At 27.3% G+C, this 15468-nt stretch overlaps 1 protein-coding gene across 1 annotated transcript in view; it reads right to left on the reverse strand.

Moving 5' to 3' along the window:
* Nucleotides 1-15468, reverse strand: part of LOC132919950 (muscarinic acetylcholine receptor DM1) — a 30393-nt gene that overhangs the window by 12234 nt on the left and 2691 nt on the right. The window contains 1 exon segment of the mRNA XM_060981903.1: nt 1522-2348. Within this exon segment, the coding sequence (XP_060837886.1) occupies nt 1522-2080 (559 nt within the window). The 5' untranslated portion in view covers nt 2081-2348.

The raw sequence follows: 15468 nt of genomic DNA on the forward strand, positions 1-15468 counted from the left end.
TTTACACCTCCTCGTGAATACGACTCCATTTTCAAGGTTTAGGTTAGGACTCTAGAAGAAAGATGCAAGGTTTTTGGTACAAGTTTTAAATGGGTACTGCTAAAGGGCCGTTTAAATGCATCATGAATTTAAGAAAGATTTAGTATTCGCTATTTAGATACGAATACTCAATACATTAAACCAGGTCACCTAGTATATCTTATTTGACATTAATCAAATAAACTTTGAGATGAATCCGTCTTTTTAATTAGAATAGTATGCGTAGCAAAGTTTCTCATCATTAGTTTTTAGATCATAAATATATAAATTAAATGCTATTCATTGGTAAGCGCATAATTTAAAACGGATGGACCGATTGGGATCATTTTTTTTTTTTAAAAGATAATAAATATTTATATTAGTGAATAAGGTTTTAACGGAAAGAAAAATTAGAAAAGTTGTCTGAAAAATTGAAATATTTGGAAAAAACTGAGTGTTTCTTTTCTTTTTTTGGAGGGAAAAACAACGTTTGCAGATCAGCTAATCATTAATGTTTTCTTTTAAGCTTTGTTTTATTTTTTTTCTCTGTTAACAATCTTTGATCTTTGTTATTTTATTATCTATATATAAGTGTATAATTTCTTACAAAAAGCCGTGGCGTCACTTATTTATATTATTTATTTTCTTTCTAATTATGATAATATAATATTATAGTTATAAATATATGACTTGATGTTTTAATTATTGATATAAATATAGTAATTACATAATACGTAATTGTATTTTTTTTTTTAAACAAAAACCACAATTTTTGCACATGTATTAGGTACCTATATATAGCAGTATATGATATAGTTTTTAGCAAATTGAATGTTGAACTACAAGTGCAGTATATTTTATTGAAAGATGAAAGTTGAACTATTATTTGTTATTGTGCTTTGAAAATTCAAAAACTTTTTATGCAATAACTTACACAAGTCATAACTAATAATGTAAAAATTATCTATACCTTGACAGTAGTAGACCGTGTTAGAACCAGGGATGGTTGGAGGTGTGGTCGTGTGGAAAGTAATCCCTATATTTAGCCTGAATTTAACATTTACATTGCAGATGATCCTACATATTATTAGGTATATTTAATTTAGTGAATGAAATCGTTGTATGCCTTTCGCACTTTATACACATGCGTACTTAGTACTTACTATATTATACATGACAGACACAAAATATAGTGATATTTGAATTACTTTTATATTGCATATTATAGCAATAACTAGTACAATATTTTAGAAGAGATATAATATTATTAATCATTATACATATTATTTCCTTATGGGTTGGAGCCTTGAGGTTTCTCACCTTCATTGATACGCCACTGTAAAGTACATTGTATAATACAATCGTTTATTCAATGTCAATTAGTACTTTACGTGCTAAACCCTGGACTAATAATAAAACACGGCCGTCTACGATTTTTACCGTCATTGTATTATCAGTACGAAATGTTTGTTAAAAACGATAATTTTGTAGGCGTACACTTACATATGAACAGCAACGCTTTGCCTTTGGTCCGCTTGGCCCTGTACGTCAGCGGCCTAGTGACGGACAGGTACCTGTCGAAGCTGATCAGCAGCAAGTTGAGCACGGAAGCGTTGCTGGCCAAGTAGTCGAGCGCTAGCCAGCCGTCACACACGTGCCGGCCAAAGGGCCAGTAGCCGAGTATGGTGTACACGGTGAACAGCGGCATGGATATGAGTCCGATGAAGAAGTCGGCCATCGCCAGGCTAAACAGGAAGTAATTGCTGATGTTCTGCAGCTGCTTGTCGATCTTGAACGACACCATGACCATTATGTTACCGGACACGGTGACGAAGCTGAGCATGCCGGACACGAGCGCGATGAACACTGTCTGGGACAGCGTAAACCTGGGTTGCAGCGGTCCGCTGTCGGGCAACACAGTGGCGGTGCCGTTCGAAACCACGGCCGCGGCTGCCGACGCCACCGTCGTCCACGCATGGGCTCCCGCCGCCTCGAGTGACGACGATGACGTCGACGCGGTATAGAGTGCAGACAACGCCGCCCGAGCCGCGAGCGCGTTCATTACGCAGCCATTCTCGTCTCCATGGTGTCTCCACAGCGGGCTAGACACTAAGTGCAGTGGCCATTGCCGTCCATACCGCCGTCGCCGCCGCCATTTCCACCGATTCCGCCGTCACTATCGACGCCGCAACCACTGCTGCCGTCGTCGTAGTCGTCGTCGCAGCAGTAGTCGTATTCACCACCGACGCCGCCGTCAACACCGACTCCGACGCCGCCGCCGCCACCACCTCCTCCTCCTCCGCCACCGCTACGTGTTTTCGTTTCTGCCCCTGAAAACAGATTACAACAATAAATAATTACTTACCGTCGATTCAAATTTAATATTACAGTTTAGTGCTATTATAGTTTTGTAGATCTCAAAAATAGCGTTTCAAGCAGATAAAGGTACCTACTTTCTATAATATATGCATCTATTTATCTATGTATACGAATTCAAATTTGTGATTCTTATTTCGAATTTTATCACTTCGATATTTAGTATCTACTCTTTAACTCTTATAAATATTGTGTGTGTTTTATAATTTGTTCTTTGTTTAAAATCAATAGGTTTATATTTTGCTCCATTGTGTACGTCAAATTCTAAATAACAAATTCAAAGGGCCACAAGGAAATGTGCCCCTCATTTTTAAAGGTAATAAAATATGTTTTCATATTATTCGACGGAACGAATAATATTTATTTCCGTGAAAACGTACCTATATGTAATCAACTGATGACAGCTACATAATATGAAATAACGAATATCATAAAACAGATTTAAACATTGTATCAACATTATTTTAAAATATATGACAAAAAAATCTCCAAAGTTTAAAAAAAAGAACTGTTATCAAAACACAAATATCACACCATTTGTGTATTTTTTTTTTTTTGTTATTATAGAGCACAGCGCAAAGTACGTTTATAGTATCATGTCATCGTGATTTTTTTTAATGCACATTGCACGTCTCTGTAATGTAATGTAATGTATATGTATTATTATAGTTTAACTCGCACGCATTCTTCGTCTCAGGTCAAATGCAAGTGAAAACCTCGAATATAAGTAAATTATTTATCACTAGAAAAATCAAATAACTATGATTGCATAAATATAGTTTATTTTTACTTTTATATAATTATTGGGATATACTTACATAGTTACATACCTGATATTTTTTATTAACCTTTCGCTAGTCAATATTATTGATTATTATTTGACCTATTATCTCAATTAGTCTTATTTAATAAAATTTAACGGGTCTCTTTTCTTTTATGTTTAGAGTTTATTCATTTTTTGTAGTGTTAACATGTATCAGACATTACGCAATTTAAAATGCTTGCAAAAAGAAATTATTATGTAAACAAAATTGTATTTTTTAACTTATTTTTTCATTTAAATATTTGGTTTTTTTGAGATAGGGATCAGGAGGCTTTGTGCTGAACGTTTACAAGTAAAATAATATGAAAAAAATCCTTTACACCCAAAAGTATTTGGTAAACATTCATGATACCTAATCTATGTATATGAATATATATATATATATATATAAATTATAAGTATACCAATCAAAATTCAAGACGTATATACGCAGTTGTTATTCTCCTTCGCTATCTCTCACTCTAACACCCCATCCTACTATCACTGGCATCACCCATCTGAATTCGGTTCAAATCAGAGACATTTAAATATTTTGAAATTCAATTGAGCAACAATAATAAATAGCCCCGTGTCGTTTCAATAACAAATAAAAATTGTAAATACAATTAATATAGTATGATTTAACGCGTTATAAAATATATTTAAACCATATTATTTTAATAAATACATTGTTATACTGTTTATAATTATATTATATTTTACGTGTGTGTCATGCCAGCAGCTGAAGGATAGGAACGGTAGTATGTTATAATATGTCACGTACGTTGTTAAAACGCCCTCCACACAGCAACGATCAATTTATTCTCGCGAAAACGTTATAAAAAAAATAATCATATTATACCATAGTTATAATTTATAATATACGATTAGTATATAGGCCGATTTATTTAAACATAAGACTTATTTTCCACATTTTTTGTGGTTTTTAATTTTAAAAATATATAATGCATGTATAGTTTAAATAGGTACACTTGCTATAACTTATAACACGAAAAAACATGTAATTTTTTGGAACATGGCAGTTCAAATTATTGTATTTAAAAACATTTCTGTAATTTATATAATCAGCGTAGTAATCAGTGTAGTTATAACCTATACATATACCGATAATTAGATATGGGTATACGTTGAAAGTTTATTATTTTTAGGTACATTTCTTTAACAGGCATTTAATATTAACAACAAGAGATTAATGTTTTGTATAGAACATCACATATTATACATAACGCTACAGCCTCATAATTATTGTTTAAAGCAAGTAATAATTTTTATTATGAAACTATCATCAATTTCTTATACGTACTCTGGAGTTAATCGTTTTATAACGGTAATATAATAAGTAACACGCTAGCCTCAAGAAACTCTCGTGTTCTGAGAGATTTCGGGTCATATACATTTCGAGTGATATTTTATCATTAAATGATACACCTACCTATGTATAGTATATCAATGTATACAAAGTATATACGTATATTATACATGTTATAATAAGTACTCTCGAAAATGTCCTACACTAAGGTAATAAGTGAAAGGAATAATGTTATTAATTTTATTTATTAATTATTATCCATCTCATTATAATATCACACTATGTCAGAATCTTCACGTAGTAAACACTGTTCAGGCATAACTATGTATAAATTGTATACTAAACCTATATACTTAACGATAATCGATTATATCACTTAAGATTTAATGAGTTTTATAACTCATAATGAATAATGATATAACTAAATAATATATAAACATTATACATAAAACAAATACCTAGTGCTTGCCAACTTTAACACTACAACGTATCCTATCGCAATGCATGTATGTAATATAATATGGAATATATTCCTATCCAATATTATTAATAATAATATGTCGTCGTGACATATGTCGCGTGCGATAATATACGTGACATGCGATTATACCGGTGATACAGTGTCATATACTTATGACCACCACCCGTTCAGCGTTTTGAATTTTAAAATAACAGCTGAAAACAAGATGCCGCGATACGTGAATATAATAATATTATATTTACATTATACACGATGAGTTCATAATTTAATATTTATTTATCAAAAACTATAATAATAATATCAGTAGACATTTACTTATATCGGTTATCAAGCAATCTATCCTGATGAATCACTAGTATTTTATATCTAAATATATTGTACAATTATTATAAAATATACAAACGTATACAACTATTAAAATACCGAAATGTATTATATGACCTGAATGTGTAACATTTTAATATTTATTTATTAACTTACGAGGTTATACTATCTGAATATATTGTGTATTAATAAATACATTCTACTTGAAAGAACCATCGATCATGTTTACAAAATATAAACGTGATCGGGTGATGTCTAATCGATTGAAAAAGAAATAAAATAAAATAGTGATGTAGGTACCTACAATACATAATTTAACCATAATATTATTTATAAAACCATTTTAAAATTTAAAATTATATTTTTGTTGTTGATTAACAATTATTCTTATAGTATAATACTCTAATTTTGGGTTGCATAAACAACCACAACACCTTTTAATGTACCTATCTTAATTTGTTTAAGAGTCTTAAACATGATTTAGTGACCTTTAATTATTCATTAAATTTTAGGGAACTATAAAAATTAATCATTTTTTTATGCAACTTAGTATAAAAATATGTACAAAAATGGAATACAAAAATGCATCTAAAAAACTATAAAAACAAGTATCGTTAGTAATATTGATAGTGCTCGTATACGAGTAGTCATATGTATTATACATTAGAATATAGGTAATGGGTAATACTATCTACATATACATATTGTTTAAAAAAAATCCTTTATCGAAGAAAAATTATAACTTTAAATACAATTAATGTTTTTGAAAATAATTTTTTTACATATTTTTAAATCAACACAAAACAATATTTTTACTATTTTTTTATCTTTATCATTTTTTATGAAATTTACTTTTTAATAAAAATATTTATTTTTAATTTTATATTATTAAACAGAATATCTTCTGGAGTATTTATATATATAAAAATAATCTCGAATGAGTAGTTTATTAGGTTGATTTTTATACATATCGAAATACTCAGGAAAATATTTTATTCAGGTATATGAAATTTAAAATTAATGTCATCATTCGAATAAATAAATTTTTTTTTAAATAGTTACGATAGAAAATATTAATTAATTTATTATTGAATAACTTAAAAATAATATAATTTCAGGTATGTAAAATAAATATTAATCATAATAAATATTTTTCGATAGAAAAAATTACCAATATACTTTTAGAAAAATGTTAAGAATAATTATTTTTTTCAATCATAGATATGAAAATCGAGTAATAATATTATGCATTCATGTTTCTTGACATTGGAAGAACGTGAAATGTTAAAAAAATAGAGGAAGGAAGATAAAAATTATATTGCCGTGTAAATGAGCTTTAGGTGGATTACTGAGGAAATGTAAACAAGACGGAACCATTAATAAAATACCACAACCTCCATTTAAAAGTGTAATAATTTCACTTTCAGGAAAATATAAAAATTAAATAACATCTTACGTAATTATGCGTTCATTGTTTGGATTTATGTTAAAATTAAAAAGAATACTGAATTTTTTTTAATTCATAAAATATAGTGTTACAAACTTTTATATAACTAAATAACTTACGTATACATATTATAATAACCATTAGGAGTTTACCATTTACCAAATATAAGCAGTGTTGTATTAGGTTTATTTAAATTTCATTAAACCTTTACAATAAATCATACAATTATTTTGATATTATATATCATATAGAAAAAAATTACTTTTACAACTTTTTACAAAGTATTTACATCAATATATTAGCGAAGTTAGTGTAATTTCACGAATTTTAAACCACGTTATATTATTTAACAGCGTTAAAACAGCGTAGGTACTAGTGGTACTACCGTAATTAAATGTGTATAAATGTATTGTTTGTTAACCATTATAACTTATATTCATTAAAGTATGATATGTAAAGTGTAAATACTGTATTATACAATAATTAAGAAACGGGTACATACATAGTATATATAATATTTTTAATACATAAAATAGGTATAATGGTATTTAATATATATTTCTAAATAATTATCAAAATAATAGAAGAGTAGGTACTTAATACTCCATTATTACTTTTGATCATTATAAAATATGTATACAATATAGGTACACAATATAATATTATTTGTAAATGGCTATTTTAGGTATTTAGGATATTTATATATTTATACTTTTGCCATATTAATCATATTAATACACGATAGTACCAACAAAACTAAAAATGTTTTAACATATGTTAATAATATACTTAAATAAATATATTAAAAATAACTAATAACTATGTACGCAAATAACTTTTTACATTAAAGAAACAAGATTTGTCCGTAATTTATCTCACAGTTACATAAACAGATATCCCGAATAAATATACTACTATAAAACTAGTTTATAGGTTGGTACTCATAATATTATAATATTAATTATTATATTATATTTTATTACTATATTACTATATTTATATATTAATTACCACTATACTTAAAAACTGTTCATTTCTCCTGTATTCTTAAAACTATTACGTACCTACTCAAACGAATAATATGAGAATAACTTCAAATCATTTATATTAAGTAAATGATAAAAGTTTATAAATTTATAATAATTATAACTGAATTTTTAATAAATTATAAGTTAGATTTAGATACAATAAAATATTAATATTGAATCAAATGAAAAATAGATGCAACCAGACAATACTACGTAATTGAGTAATTCCCTTCAACATGATGACACAAATAAAAAATATACTTAACCATATTAAATAATAAATTATACATAATTTATTATTTCTTTAAAAATATACGTCATGCTGTCCTTTAACATTATGAATCTATTAAACTCAATAAATATTTTAGAAAATTGAATTAACTACATTTTTTTCTATTGTTCAATTAAAAAAAAAATCAAATAATTATTTAATAGGTACTTGATCCTGTATTTTTTTTTTTTCTTTTTTTAAAGGTAGCAAAGTAAAAGTGTAAACCCCATATTATTAGTAAAAAATGTTGTTACAAAAACTGTAAAAATAAGAATTTAATTTAAAAGCAGCCTTTATTTATTTTATTTTTTTTTTTTAAATAATTTTCTCAATGCAATGTTACTTTGTACGAGTAATATAGTGTACCCCGTGAGGGTTGTCTCGGAAATACGCTTCAGCCGTTTACTTTTTCCATTATGCGTATATTTTATATCCGGCGGCACCTCTTTATATCAATTTATATTCACAAAAAAACAAACAAACAAACTCAAAATATCTGATAAGATCCGCGTTCAGAAAATGAATTAATTTATTTTAATTATAAAAATATAATACGTTTTTAATTCAAATTATATTATAATAGGATGTTTATCACCTTTTTTTGAATTAATAAAAAATATATAAAATGTAACCAACAACTGTACTTAGTTTTAAATTAAATTGAAAGAAAACACTTAGTAAAAACCTAGAAAAGGGGAGACTTTGAATGTAAGATACATTAGAGACCGCATTAAGATTATAAAACGTGGTTGTTCTTACAATATACACTTATCAGAATATTATAGTCAATGAAACCAAATCGAAATTAAAAAATTAAGATAGGTAATCAATATTATATAATCTATTGACCAACAACTATACAAAATAACAGTTGTCGGTTTTAAATACCATCGTACAATTAATTAAAGCAATTTCAATATTCACCACATACGTAAAATATACCTACATTAATCATTTAATTATAAACTAACACAGTGACTGATTATCATTATAAGTAGTCGACTATAATTTATTATTATATAATATACAAATAACTATATACGTATCGTAAGTTGTGTATAATGTATATTATCGTACAGTGTGGAACAAAATTCATTGATTACTTTTTATAATATACGTATACTATACCATCATAATATAAAAAACATTTATTATGATGTGTACCTAAAGATCACTCATGCGCATGCACTGATCATGCTTTACAATTTAAAGTTTAGATAAAGGTGCTTTCTTAATACCTCTATTGTACTATTTTGTATTTGAAATCCGTACAAAAATAAGTAATAACGTGTCGATAATATATTGTTCGACTCAACCACTACAGGTATACAATGGAAACATTTTAATAATGAACAAACACAGTGAATCGTTGTTTTTGACATTATATTTTGATTTACAACTCAATGCAATTAATATTGAAAATTACCCAATTTGAAAAGTTTTGCATTATTTCATATCACTGGTAAAATAATTATAATCTCTTACGGTATACACACCTAAGCATTATTATATCATTAATAAAATACAATTCAATAATGTAAGAATGTAATAAATTACTGATAAAGAAACAAAAATGTAAACACCTATACTAAATGCCTAATCTAACCTTTATAACTTTCGTTATACATAAATAATAGACTGTATTCAATATTTTTCAAGTACATCCTCCAAAATAATAACTTTAATAATTTAATATTATAGCTTTTCCTGTTCATATAGCCTATAGGTAGTAATAAGTTCACTCATTTGGTTTTCATATCCTGTATTCTATTATTGTTTTAATAATAATTAGTTGAAGTACACATTTTGAGAATATAATTATTAGTTTGAAAACGTGTCATAAAAAAATACGTATACTTTTAAATAAACCAACTGTTGAGCCAATTAGTTTATCAAACACGTTTTATTGGTTTTAACGAGCGAACTAGCAATATCTCGTCATTATTCAAAAGTTGAGTAATTTAATATACAAATAAAAAGTTTTTATGTGCCAATATTCAATATTTGATAATTTGTAAATACCGCAGAGAATATTTTTACCTAGGTTGGCGAAGTAATGAATAATAAAAGTGAAGAATACAGTAAAAACTGAAAAATGTATCATTATAAATTGTACTTAAATTATAGACTATTAACATACTAAATCAAACTTCCCATAATAACACTTTTTATATACACACAGCGTATTTTTTTTTAACCAATCCCAACCCCTGCATGCTTAAATTATACATATTTAATTAAATTATATTTTAGATAATATTAAATTAATTTTTTCTAAAATAACCAACGGTGCATATCTATTTCCCCAAACTTTAATTCAGATTATAATAATTTATTTAGGAATACCGTGATGTCTAAAAAATGACAGTAATGATCGTAGAAGCGTATGAATGTCGTATAAATGTTCATCCTTAAAAGTAACCTGTAACTAATGTAGAGAATATTAATATAAACTCCATTGCTTCGTATATCAAGCCAGGGTTCACCATACAATGACAAGTAGTGTTGGACATTGATTAACTAAAAGATAGCGTGTTATAAACATTTTGTTACCTACGTTTTAGATGTATATAGAACACAAGACTTAACGGTGTAGTGGATACCAGGCTTTGCTTTGACGAACCGCACTTTGCTCGTAATCCTCGGGAAATAAGCGAAGCATTTTACCTGACCGGAAATTAGGCTTACAAATATACGTAGGTATACAATTTATTTCACTAGACTATTGAACTACACGCCATTATTAATACAAAATCGTGGAAGACGACGACAATGGGAAAATGGCTCGACGCGACGGGCGCGGAGGAAAAAATTGGTGATTACTGAAAAAAATATTGCTGTTTTTCATTCACAAAATACCATAAACAATATGAACCGTAATCACCACGTGTATACCGCGGTTGCCGTCAACGGACTGCTGTAATGTCGTCCATATGGTCTATGACTGTCTTTATGAGCCTATAAAAGCTTTCAATGAAATATATTCAACTTATTACTTATAGGACGAGTGTTACAAATAGTTGATGACCAACGTATTGAGTTCACACAAAAATACACTGCACGGCGATGCAGTGTAAAGAAGCCTACACCTACGCCAGGTTTTCACTACAAAATGTCGGCAACGCGTTACATTTTTAATATATACATCTCTACATACAAACATGGTACATAGTGGTGGTATCCAGCTCTGTTTTTCGGTGGGTTACCTTGGTATTTGTCAGTCTTAAAAGAAAATGGTGGCTGCCGATCTTTTTCTCCACGTTCATGATTAATATTTTCCCCATTCACCGCATTGTCTGATTAAAAACATTTTTGCGGTACTGCTCGCGAATCTGTCAAGTGTTCTATAGCACGACGCGATATTCCAGCGAAACGAGTCTTGGATATAATATACGTATTATATTTACGAATCTCATCACTTCCGGTCCGACGAAACGCGTTTTACGAGGATTGCAAGCAAAGAGAGGGTGGCACGTCAAGTCCCACGCCAGACACCTATGTAATAGGTATGTATTTATTTACAGATTTCTATCGTACATGTATATAGCCTATAGTACAGTATATGGCTCTGTAGCAGATTTCTTTAATGGTATTCCAAAAACTGTAAATGTTTAAAACAAAACTAAGTGTGTGAACAAAGCCTAGTAGCAATATAAATAAATTAAAAATAATTTTTAATAATTTAAAACACAAGCCCAATATTTATTTTAATAAACCTGAGTGGTCTTCTTAGGTAACCTGTCTATACTAATACTCGTCTTATTTACTGGTTATTATCAAAATTAAAATTTACAAAAATGTTGCTCAGTGTGTTTTTACACACCTTGTAAACATACAAATTATATGTACTATATTAACAACAACAAATTTAATCTGTATTATCAGTTAAAGACCTATATATTTATCTTCAATTAAAATTTCTTGAACATATTGAATATGATTTGAAAATAATCAAGTATTAGACTTATTTGTCAGAATTTAAAGATTTGATGTTATTCAAACGTCTATATTGCACTTTAGTTAGGTTTTATTCATAAGTATTTTAAATTCAAATTTGGACGAAATTAGATGTTTAAACGTATAACAACGGTTTTGGTTATTTTGTTTAAATTTAAAAAATATATTCATGGGTAATTAACATTCTTAAAGTATTATATTTTTATATTTTATAGACATAATGACATTTTCAAATGCAACGTTTTCAATAAAAACTAATTCTACCTGGAGTAGTATTTACGAACAGTAAAATAAATTACTTTTATAGTATCTAATATAATTATATCATAAAATATACGGCTGATAGACAGTCTTTACTCAGAATCGTTTTTTGTATACAATGAGTTATCATTGAATTATAATTTAACACATATATTTCAGTGACTTATTAGTTATTCCTTGATATGTACACTCAAAATGCACTGTACAGCAGAACAGTTACTTAATTTCCCTTTTTTTTATTGCCTATCAATAAAAACTATTATAATAATATACACAAATGAATTTCGGGGCATTTTTATTAAAATAGTAAATTGTATGTGGTAAAGGTACTTACACTGATATGATGGTTACTTTTCAAGATAATTCAACATCATTCTAATGAAAAAAAAAATATAATTTTCTATATCATTATAAAAAGTAAACGAAAAATTATATTTTTATATTTGATTTTATATTAATCCTATAAAGTTTTCAGCTAAATGATTAGAACTATTTAGAAAATATTTATAAATTAAATATTTACTAAGTGTTTTTATAAACATGAACAGTGTTCATGAACACCAATATTCCATGACAAATTATTAGGAACTCAATTATCTCGAGAAAACAGTAAACAAGCTTAGTGAATCGATTTGTTGAAACAAGTTATGCAACAAAAACTTACTAATCATTAAAAGTGGTGAGGTAATGAAACTCACAATCGTTGTACTACCATCACTTAAAAATTGTAAGTCTCTGCATAGCATCCCTTAAAATTAATATAAATATATATGCACTTTAAAAAGAAAATATTTAGTTTATAAATTACTTCCTTTATAGTGTGTGTGACATTTTTAATTGCTTACGTAAAGTTTTAAATATATTAGGATATGTCTGAATATCATATCATATTTCATTTAAATATAAAAATATATATACATCTATAAATAATGTTAAATAATTCTTAATAATATAAAACTTTAAAAATCTTTTGTTTCACTTAGTAAAACCCCTGTGAAATCCAGCAGTCATAAACTATGAAAATAGATTTTTTATCACGTTTATATTTCAGTTATAGATAAGATAAATATAATATTTTTTACGAGTATCCTGTGAGGACTTACCCATTACCCGTAGTAAATGAATTATCAATGCTACAAAAATTAATTTTTTACCATTTTTTCTAGAAACTAAAAACAATTAAAAATTATGAGGTTAATAAAATTAAAATTACATTTCTTTTTAAAAATGATATTTTAATTTAAAATTTTTTGCCCTAATATTAATAATTACAAATTAAATCTGTTAGGTTTCTATTTTGCTTTTTTCAGTAATCACATTATAATAATAATATTTACTTTGATGATAACAAGGAGTTTATACTTAATATATAAATAGATAAGGTAGTAACAGTAACCATAATATTGAAAATAATCGTGGTTTGTGATTAAAAATGTATTATCATGACAATACAATTTTATTATTTGAATACTTCTGTCTCTTAGAAAAACTCAGCTGTCAACAACTATTATTCAGTATTCTAAATAATAATATTCTCTTATCCGATTAATAAAGACGACACAATAAATTGACAATAAGTACCTTGAAGCATAGGCACAATTTAGGGGGAGGGACTTGGAAGGTCTAAGCCTTCTAGGATTTTAATTTAAATATTAAATTATTCATTAATTATTTAATCTACATATTATAGTAAACGTAGTTTAAAGAAATAGTTTTCTAACGTTTAAACAACAATTTATTATTCATGTGTTTTCATTAGTAGATGAAACGCATAGAACGTAGTATAGATTTAATCATGGCTAAATGTATTTAGCCGTGGTTTTAATAATACTATTACAAATTACAATACATTGTTGATAACATTTCAATTTGTCTAGTATTTTTAGTACTAGTTTTGGTTTTTATAACAGCCCCAGTCATTACGTTAAATACTTGTATTTCAATTCCTATTTTGTTATTCATAAATCACAGCGCAATTATCTATTGGTTAATGGATTTAATAATTTGTTTATATGTTATAATACAGTCTGCAATTGAAAGAACTTGTAGTTTTTAGTTACGTGATGTTATAACTTATAATTTAAAATATTTTTTTACCAATGTTAAACTTGTGACTTGCAAAAGTTCATTCTCAGCAATGAAGAATATTAAAAATTGATTTCAAACGTCTATGAGTCAAGATAGAGTTACTAATTTATCAATAATTTATACTGAACGGGATTGTTCAAATAAATAAATTGTTCAACGAATTAATGTTAGATAAATATGCAATTTCAAATCGACGGTTACAATTATAAAATATATATAAATACCTAAAAGTTATTTGTTTTATTAAAATATTTTTCATTTTAGTATAGGTGTATCAACATATATTAATTGTATTAAATATAGGAAAGTAGTTGAGAATTAAAATATATTATGTTATATAATTTTACAAAAATGAATATATTTTATAGATATTTCAGGTATTTGAATAGGGGGTGTTAGGGGCAGAGCCCCACGTGTCTGTAGTATATATAAACCTCCTCAAAATCAAAAATTTAAATTGCACCTATGCCTTATAATGTACCAAAAAATATACAATTTAAAAGGCAAAGGCGCCCTTTAAAACTTGGTGGCCATGTACGGTAAACACCTTTCATCCAGTAACTGCACTATATACTAGAATACTATAGGTAGATAGTCATAATATATAGCCATAGAATAATAGGCAATAACATTTGTTTTATTCGGATGAATACTGAAATCTAGTGTCCAGTTACAAAGATTATCCTAATAATTACGTTTTGAAAAATATTATTTAATCATAAATAATATATGTTGGCGTAACATTATTTAACGAGCATCCATTGTTTGTGGTTTTAACTACAGTTATATCTTTGCATCATATACCATATTATATACAATTGAATAAATGTATTTAAATATTAAAATGATAATAATAATGTAACGATACAATTAATTTAACGAAAAAGCGATGACAATAAGCCTCATCGAAGCTCATTTAATCGATGTAGCGCATATATTTTACACGTTTGATGATAATACAATGTTCGATTAACGTTCGTTGACACGTAATAGGTATTATAATATACACCATAATATCACCTTAGGTGCAAATCGTCTGTAAGTATTAAGGGTACTTAAACACTGAGGAAAATATGCAGGATACG

The sequence above is a fragment of the Rhopalosiphum padi genome, chromosome 2 (genome assembly GCF_020882245.1).
Source record: "Rhopalosiphum padi isolate XX-2018 chromosome 2, ASM2088224v1, whole genome shotgun sequence".
Taxonomy (NCBI): domain Eukaryota; kingdom Metazoa; phylum Arthropoda; class Insecta; order Hemiptera; family Aphididae; genus Rhopalosiphum; species Rhopalosiphum padi.